We start from the raw sequence: 9,543 nt of genomic DNA on the forward strand, positions 1-9,543 counted from the left end.
AAAAGAAAACAGAGAACATAACATTTGATCACATAAGACATGAAATAACCAAGACATCAAAAGGAAGAGAAGATTAAAAAAACATAATCATAAAGACCATTATAGAAAGGAAGATACTTCAATAAAGACCATGATCAATCAACAGGCCATTATTGATATTCAACAAACATTTATGAAAAAACAGAGGATTGACACAAATACACCCCCACTTGAACATCAACATTGAGCAAACATCTCATCAAAATGAAATTATATTAATGAATAAATCCAAAGTTTTATCAAACAAATGAAATTATATTAATATAGGATAGATAAGGCATTTAAATAATATTAATTTTGCATATAAATGCACAAACCAGATAGACTGCATATTACCACCAAGAATATGTTGACATGAACTGAACTTCAGTAAACATGTGTGTATTTTCCTCCATTAAAGCAACTGTAGAAAAAGCGAATGACATTAAGATTCATACAAGAAAGTTAATAAAGAAAAAAAGTTCATTACACTGCTATCTTTTGTTTTTACTTCAGCAACCTAAGAAAGGTCCATTGTCACTAAAAGATTGTTATCAACAGAGTTGAAATTCTTGATTACAATAACAGATTAAAAAAGAAAGAAAGAAGTTCCAAGAAAGTAAATAATGTGGACAGATAAGAAAACTGAACTTTAATATCCAAATAAGAAGGCGATGAGGCCTTATTGCAAAAAATGTAGAAAAAGTTATCGGGATAACCCAAAAAAATTTAATAACATAAGAAGGAATAACTCAGAAAAACCCGTAAACAGCTTCATTATCACAGAAAAGGAGCATAAAAAAGAAGTTTAAATGAATAAAATCAAAAGATCACTATGATTCGCTCTGTATCTTCTTAGTTCAAAATAAATAGTTGAACAAGAAAGTCGAGCAATAAACTTAAGCAGGATCAAGAACGTGATCAATGGACTAGCCAAAATAACTGCAATTTGATAAAACCAAAAGATTCGAAGATTATCTCTGTTCTAAATGAAGAACAGAAACTTATAATCAAGAATTCGAAAACCCTAATTTTCAAGTAGGAAACTTTTGTACAAGGAACCTTTGCCTTTCAAAACTGAAAACCAAGAAACTCAAAAACCCTAATTGTAAAGTAGAAAAAAAATGAAAAGCCTTCGAAAAGATCTATCAAAGAAGAATCAAGAAGAAGACAAGTGACAGAGGAAAAACCAAAATATGGAAAACACAAACGTGGGTTAAAGAGACGTTTCATGATGTTGGAGAAGAAGGAAGGGAGTGCAGATTGATGTGGTGGTCGTGATATATGTAGGTTTCTGAGGACGGTTTACGTGGGCAACGCAACGGTAACAGATTTTATTTCCTTAATTATTCCGTCTATAGATTCTTTTTTTAAAAGGTTTTTTTAAGCTTTTACAAGAAGACTGATAAAAAAAATCATAATAATCGTTTAAGTTTAAATTGTATTAAAAAGCTATTTATTTTCAAGTCAAATATGCTAATTTTAAAAATTGGTGGTTAAACCAAATTATTGTCAAAATATAGTATTTTTGGTCAAATTAAAAAAAAAAATGTTGTTACATTTTTGTTGATTTTTTTAAATGGCGTATTTGTTATCACGATTTTTTCTTTTTGATTTCACTGCTTTGATAGTGTGAATTTTTAGGAATGATTTTTAGTTTTTGAAAAACTAAAGTTTTCGTGGGTTTGTTTTTATGGAAAAAACTGATAGAAAACAAAGCTGGTCCAGTAAAAATTTAATATTTTTTAGATTAAATTATCAAAATAATCCATGTATTTGTATAAACATGTATTTGTATGAACTTTGCATTCCCAAAATAAAATAATTGAGTTTTTCAACACAAACACAAACAGAAAACGAAATTGAATAGTTTTCCAACCAAATTAAGTAAAACTAAACCATAAAAACTGAAACCAAATGGTTTGCAAACCCAAAAAAACTTAAACTAAATCGTAAAAACTGAAATCAAATGATTTTTCAACCTAAAAAATAATAAACTTTTTGGTTTAGCATCAACATATATCGATATACTATTTATAAATTACAAAAGATTATAAATGTCGGACTGACATGATTTCAAGCGAAAATATTCACAAAAATGTTTAATCCAATCAAATGGAAATGATAGATGAAAAGAATTAAATAATTATTTGAACTCATAAGTTAACTTATTTTTTGACAGATGTCATTTGATCATTTGCAATGGTTTTAACGGTCTAGAATGTGCGTTCAAAATTCTCCCATAATCCTCATATGGAGAAATAATACGGAGCCAATGGTGCTAATGCCAACTAAAAATAAAAAATAAAGACATGAAAAAGTCTAAAAAATTATTCAGGATTTACTAATGAAATCAGCTGTATTTTGCTTCAACCAAGCACATTATGGTTTATGATTCCTTAATATTTGAATCATTTGATGTATTTCATTCATTCAGAAAACATTGTACAAAACAAACATGTCTTAATGTTCTTGTAGTCAATAAAGCACCACAAAATGAAACTCATAATTCTAAAACCAGCAAGCTTACAAATAAAGAAGCATCAAGAAGGTTTGTAAGAATTCGGAGAGAATTTTATTATGATTTTTTATACAATCTATCTAAATTAGGCTGTAAGCATTTTGCATTTCTTCTACTACCAGTAACACAACACATTCTCTTCCATGTGCAAAAATTTAAAAATAAATAAATAAATAATTGTTATTGATGTAAAAAAAAAAAAAAGGTATACCCCATCCCATCATGAATGAATCCCAGGGTGAACATGATATGTCCCTTGAGCAAAAAAGGTGCCCAGGCTTCATAACTCTGTTAATTATTGACATATGATGTAACAGAAGCAACAAAATTTTCAGTGACTAGAGAAAGTGAGTGTCATTAATTAAGAGCATAGATAGGATAGATAGACTTTCACACCTCAAAGCCTATGCCACTCAGCTCAGCAAGCTAGCCTCACAATCCGGCAACAAAAAAAAAAAGGTATTCAAAGTCATACATATACTAGTTAGTTACTAGTAAAATCAAACAAAAGAATACAAATACCATTATTCATCTCATCTCATCTCATCTCATATGTGGGTGTTGAGAGAATTGAGATCAATCAGTCAGTCAGCATCTTCTGCCCGACTGCCCAATTTCACTATGTCTTCAACAAGAATCTTCCCCTCTGTCATACACGTACACATACACATAACAAGTTAAGTTGCTGGGTGTGAAAACAAAGTTATTAGGGTGTGGTGTGGTGTGGTTGGTGGATTCTCAATGTTTAGGAAATCAATTGTAAAGTAAGATGGGTGACCTTTATCTTTGGAAAGGTTGGTGATAAGCTCCTGAACCCCTTCCTTCCCTAAAGTATCTTTCAAGTATATGGCTGCAGATGCCACTTCCTCAGGAGTCACTTTTCCATCATAATCTCTAAAGTAATAAACCAATATCATATCATATGTTACAAATTTTAATGAAATGTAAACAGCATACCTGTCAAGCACTCGCCAACGATCACCGATCTTTGCATCCACGTCATCAATTTCTTTCTCAAGATTTTGGAGCATCGCATCAACCTAATAATAATAAAGCAAGCCTGTGTGATGACTGTTGAGTAACTAGATCAAAGGGAGATAAATGTCTTCTCACCCTGTTTATGAGGGCTGAAGAGACCTCATCAGCTACAGGTTGTTCATCACTAGTTGAATCTTCACTTTCCATGCGTGCAGCTCTATATGCCTCCATCGCCTCTTTTCTGCTATCAATTCCCTCTTTCTCCATCATACTATGATAAAAATTTATCTGCAACCAAAACACAGTAACACAAAACTAATTAATAACTCTATTCTTTCTATACTTCACTATAACTAATTGTATTCTTAATATTATACACAACAAGTAAAGTACAGGCATAGATTTAGATACAGATATTAACCTCTTTGTTGACAAGCATCAGAAACTCTTCTCTCTCCCTGCTCACAGACTGCACAAATCAACACCACAAACGTAATTAAATAAAAATAAAAATGCACAAATTAATTAAACTGTTTCTTGTTTATCCTTACAGATGCAGAAGCTAAGACAGCCAAAGCTTCACTGACTTTACAGAGCTGCTCTTGTTTTTCTAATGCTCTTGCTCTTGCCTCTTCTTGTGCTTCTGAGGCTGTTATGCTAATCATCTCCTCTTTTAATGATGTCACATCTTTCTCAATTCCAACTGATTCCTTCTTCTTCGCTTGCTCCTCTTCCTCTTTCTCTTCTTCTTCCTATAATGCAATTGCAAGTAATCTCATGATTCTTTGGGATCCCAATCTCAACATAACATACACTCCTTTACCAAAAATTCAAAATATGGGTATTTCTATTTCATTTCAGAAGAGAGTAGATTGTAACCTTGATGAGTTCCTCTTGCATTTCAAGAAACTCGAGCTTTCTCTTCCTTTCTGAAACAGAATCCTCAGATGGCAATGAGGTAACACCAACAGTGTCCACAACTTCATCAGGTAATGAAGACAATGCAGCTCGAACAACTTCCTCAGGTTTTAACTTTCCAGATACAGTGAAAGATCTGCAAAAAAAACATAAATCATACAAATCCCTATTAAGCATCCTTCCACTTCAATAACTACATTCTTCTTTTCATGATGGAATCTCGGTTCTACTACTTTATTATTTATTATTATTATTAACCTGGAAAGGATCAGGAGTGAAGATGGAACAGAGTGATTAAGAGATAAATCCAACCAATCACGCAGCTGCAAAACATTCATAAAACAAAATTTCTCAATGGATTTTGATTATATAACACTCATTAACCTGTTCCATAAACAGAAATTGCTTAATGTTCTTGTGTGTTGATTTTTTTTTCCATGCAAATGATAATTTAATTTGAAGTCTGCTTACCAAAAATATATTTTCAAACATGAAATTTGAAATGAAACCTGATAACGCATTTCCTCCACAGTGAGTAATCCAACCATGCCTCTCTCTCTACAATCTTCACGAACCTCATCATCAGTGAGAGCATCAACACCACCTTCTGCTTCAATCATCTTATCATCACTCTTTATCCTACAAACCAAACTCTCATTGTAATTGCAATGCAAAGCCACTACAATTATTCACTTTACCAAATTGGTAACAAACTGAAACATGGTTTCATAAAATGGCAAAACAGTGTAACTTTACTACAAATTTATATATCAAATAAGAAAGAAATCTCACCATCTCAATCTTTTGCGAAGCATGTATCGCAAGTAAGCATCTGTCCCATAAGGTTGGATTCCCATATACTTGCACATATTCACTAAACGAGGCCTAATCAACAACACATCAGGGTTAAAAAAGGAAACATTGATATATTATAATTATATACAAGAAAAGTTGAAAACTCAACCTGCTGATATTATCAAGAGTAAGTTCATCATTGAATAACTTTGCAAATCCCAATATTTCCTCGTTGGAAACAACAGCACCTGTTCTAGCCTGTATCATCACATTGCAAATTTGTAAACAAAGAAGCATACTTTGGAAGTGGTGATTACTACAACACTCTTGCCTTGCTAAGAAATTCATCAAGATCCTCTGCTGTTTTCTTAACTTCTCCACTCCTGCTGTTTTGGATCTCTTTTGCCATCTCTTTAACTGTATCCTGAAGAAATTTTGCGTATTCTATTCTTGCATTTAGCTTTCTTTTCAATGCTTCCTACAATAAAATCAAACACCAATAAAAATCCTCCATAAAAAGAAAAACTTTGAAGAGGTTTAGAAGACTAGGTCTAGGTAGTTGAAGCAATTAAGATACCTGTTCTTTCATCTTGTCCTGAAAAGTAGAAGGTAACATATTGGGGAATACTTTCAAGAATACTGGAAGCAAAAACTCCATGAAAGGTACGATGATAAAAACAGCAACAGGAACAAGTCTAAAGATATCTGCAGTGGTTCGTGTGAGTTGCTGTCTCTCTCTCCTTGAGAGACTCTTTCCATTGGCAAGCTTTAGAAGCATTCTGGAACTGATCCTCACATCAGCACCAAGGAGCTTAATCCCCAACCAATAATGCTTCATGCTTGATACAAATTCATTTTTCCAGTGACTCATTTTCTTACCCCAATCTTCCCTTCTCAATACAAAGTTATAGAACAAATGAGACTTACACAAACACAAACACTTGTTGGAATTTTAACAGAAAAAGTTACCTGCTCATGGAAGCTACAGCTCTTAGAGCTGGACGAATACCCGATAACACACCACAAGTCCTGTGGAAAATGGATTTTGCTTCTTTCACTTTTTTGGTTTTTGCTTTAGCCTTGGCACTGCTTAAGCCCTCAACAGCTTGATCGCATTCTTCAGGGGACGCTTCTTTTTTTCTCTTTTTCTTATTATTATCATCTGTTGCACTTGTGGTAGTAGTAGTAGTGGTATAATGTATAGATTGCCATATCCTCATATGTCCTACTTTTTCATTCCATGCAGCATCTTGCTTCTTTTTGTTGTCCAACACCAAGGCTTTAAGAGGATCATAACCCACCCCTGAGTACTTGGTGGAGAATGAACTAACAGAGACATGATAGAGGCAATTGGGAAGAAGAAGTCGTCTCTGCCTTAAAATTGCTCTAGAGGCCATTATCATCACATACCAAAAACTCCCTGTAACAACCACATCAGAATTCAGACATCATTAAGACCACCCCCGATTCCTCATATACATAGATCTTATACACGTGAAGCTTATACTTGTTAACTAATTCAACATTAGATTTGTAAGTCGTAATACTCAGTTTTTGCCTGTACATTAAGGATTGTGGTTGTTGTTGGCCAATCGTGTTCCATTTCCTTCTGATTTTAAAATCTTGTTCCTTTTTTTTTTTTTTTGACTTCTCTTTCTTTCAGATAGCTGATACATGTGTATCTGTAGTTATGACATTCACTACTTCTAATGAGTGGTGCAGTTTGCTCTTAAATGCCAATTCTTGTTCAATATTATTCATAGCGGATTCCTTTGGTATTATTGATGTGTGATGTGCTAAAGAGAAACTTACAAACTCTGTATGATTGGATTTTCAATGCTATGAGTTAAAAAATATTAGCAAATAGATCTTTATATGCAAAATAGAAACTTACAAATTCTGTAGGATTGGATTATCGTTTAGACAGAGAGCTCTAAGTTGTTTGAACTTCACGATTTCCTTGGTAATTGCCTCGGGGACCTTAAGTTTGTTGTTGCGCAGACTAAATGCGATTAAGTCCAACAGAATTTGAGCAGCAAAACACAAAACTGTTGCCTGAAAATCCCCGAGTTACAACCACACTACTCCCCCTCGGGCCTCCATTTTCACCTTCTCGACTTCTCTTTTCATAATTTCTGCAACCTTTACTTTGATATATTCCGATTTGCAAGCTAAAGTATATGCATCTTCATTCTCTAAATTTAGATCAATATCCATGCACATCAATGAGGATCCGATACAACCTATAGATAGAAGCATACCTGAAAGGGCACCTGATACAACAGCTGATAGTAGACAAAGGCTCCAATCGAACCTGCTACAGCCCGGAGATAAATCTAGAGATCAAAAATATATAAAAGAAGGCATCAGAAAATCGATCGTTTGGAGGCATCATAAAACCGATCGGAGAAGGCGTAACGGTGATCATCAAAGGATCACACAGTAATGAATCTCGAAATTCTCATTCTCGATGATTGAAGAACTACTCCATGAAGGAAGGGAGATTAATTCCAGATCTGGACGACGGTGGTGGTGTTGGTTTTGGGGGAGACCGGCGGAGTCGATGAGTGAATCATCGGCGGAGCAGTGGCGGGAAAAGTGGTATTTTGCTGCGTGTTTCTCTTTTCTCGCCATACAAAAATTCAGGCGCCGTTTTAATTGCGTCACCATGAACTCATCAAGTGATGTAGGCCCAATTGGGCCATGGGCTAGATTTCATGACATTTAATACTTTTCTTTTTATAAGTAAAAAGCACAAGGCCCATAACTGGTTTGTTGGAGTTCCCATCGCCTAGTCGTCAAAGAAAATTTTGGTTATGGATTTATTAAAAAATAAGTTGTAACCCGTGTTGTATATGGTTGACAAAGTAAAAGAACATAAAAACTGTAAAAAGTTGTAATTACAAAATTTCAAATGTTCAAAGTTCCTTTGTAAATCTATGATGAATGAGAAAGAAACAACAATTATGAATCCATAGGTATACAAAACCAAATTAAAAAAATAAGGAAACCATAATAGCAATATACTAATTCTAATTTATATAGCAATGCACTTTCAATATATCAAGTACTTTTACAATAATATACTATTAATGTAATGGACAAAAAAAATATAAATTGGTTTTTGGTTTCATATATACCAAACCATTATGTGCAATACATGTGCTTGATGAAATGCATCTTACATATGTGGTTGCTTGGATTGCCCTTGTTATCGGGTATGTATAGTAAGAATTGAAGTGTGTTTGTGATATGTATAAGATGTTACATGTATACCACTTTTGAAAGGGATGACTATTTGATCTTCATGTAACCCTGATATACCAACACCATTCTATTCAGGTTATTTTATTCAGTAATGAAGATTTGCCTATTTCCATAAGATAACTCAAAATAGCATTGTACTAAAAATATATATTGTTATATTAGATAGTAATGGTCCTATTACTATTTTCTTGAAAAATAGTTTGAAAAATCTTATTAAAATGTCATATGTTGCAAGATAATACAAAATAACAAATTACTTCGAAAATAGCAATGTACTTTGAAAGTACATTGCTATAGTTAAAAAATATTAAGTAATCAGTAATGAATATTAATAAATTGTAAAACGATATATTTAGATAAAACATGATTGAAATGACGAATAATTAAGTACTTTAAGTAATAAAACAATGATAATGAAAAAAATGTCAAAATATTGAATTAGCATAAATTTCTTCTTTGTGTATAACCGAACAAAAAGTTTGAATAAAACTAAATGACTATGTTAACCTTCCAAATATTCAATATATTTTATGTCTTCAACAAATTTATACAATATAGCTAAAATCAAACATGGTATAAATCATTTATATGATGCGGTGGGATAAAATTTATCAAACACAAATTGATACAAAATTATAGTCTTACACATCAAAGTCGTCCTCGTTACGTTCCTATCAAATATATAAACCAAAACATTAAGTAGCTCAATTGAAATGCTTACAGAAACAATGTCACCACCATAAATGAGGGTGTAGATCCAAAAAAATATCAGTTTCGCGACAACATACTTTCAAAATCAAAGTCTAAAATTTTCATGAAGTCCCGAAATGCTGAATAATCTAATACTCAGTTGTTATGGGTTTTAATAAGTGGTATAATGAAAAAAAATGTTGTGATATAATGAAAAGTTATCAGCGTGTTGATGATATAAGTAGTCAAAATGATATGAGTTCACTGTTATACTTAGTAGTGAAGTGATAACCTACAAATAAAAATTAAATGGTCTAAGAACGACTTAAAAAAATAGCATTGTAATTTCAAATATT

General features: G+C 32.7%; 1 protein-coding gene across 3 annotated transcripts; it reads right to left on the bottom strand.

The window, feature by feature from the left end:
- Nucleotides 1-2,570: 2,570 nt before the first annotated feature.
- LOC145055357 (uncharacterized) lies at nt 2,571-7,856 on the bottom strand. Of its 3 annotated transcripts, none has more exons than XM_079003650.1 (17): nt 7,492-7,856; nt 7,125-7,285; nt 6,200-6,650; nt 5,808-6,120; nt 5,562-5,708; nt 5,400-5,488; nt 5,228-5,320; nt 4,945-5,074; nt 4,694-4,758; nt 4,397-4,571; nt 4,069-4,269; nt 3,939-3,986; nt 3,653-3,805; nt 3,497-3,579; nt 3,318-3,433; nt 2,936-3,185; nt 2,571-2,827 (listed from the first exon to the last, which is right to left on the bottom strand). In XM_079003650.1, the coding sequence occupies exons 3-16, from the start codon at nt 6,631-6,633 to the stop codon at nt 3,124-3,126; spliced, it is 2,109 nt and encodes a 702-aa protein (XP_078859776.1). In that variant the 5' UTR covers nt 6,634-6,650; nt 7,125-7,285; nt 7,492-7,856; the 3' UTR covers nt 2,571-2,827; nt 2,936-3,123. The 3 variants fall into 3 exon arrangements, with proteins under 3 accessions (XP_078859776.1, XP_078859777.1, XP_078859778.1); XM_079003651.1 differs by having other exon boundaries at nt 2,936-2,965; nt 3,062-3,185; nt 7,125-7,856; XM_079003652.1 differs by having other exon boundaries at nt 3,318-3,389; nt 7,125-7,856.
- Between the last annotated feature and the right edge of the window lie 1,687 nt (nt 7,857-9,543).

The sequence above is a fragment of the Lactuca serriola genome, chromosome 5 (genome assembly GCF_051521515.1).
Source record: "Lactuca serriola cultivar US96UC23 chromosome 5, Lser_US96UC23_V15, whole genome shotgun sequence".
In the NCBI taxonomy this organism is placed as follows: domain Eukaryota; kingdom Viridiplantae; phylum Streptophyta; class Magnoliopsida; order Asterales; family Asteraceae; genus Lactuca; species Lactuca serriola.

Bases quoted from the DNA above. Each gene is read 5' to 3' on its own strand.
- LOC145055357 (XM_079003650.1), bottom strand. From the start codon at position 6,633: ATGATAATGGCCTCTAGAGCAATTTTAAGGCAGAGACGACTTCTTCTT. The intron at 5,709-5,807 runs GTATCTTAATTG...ATTTTATTGTAG, and splicing joins AGGACAAGATGAAAGAACAG to GAAGCATTGAAAAGAAAGCT. The intron at 5,075-5,227 runs GTGAGATTTCTT...TTTGGTTTGTAG, and splicing joins CTTCGCAAAAGATTGAGATG to GATAAAGAGTGATGATAAGA.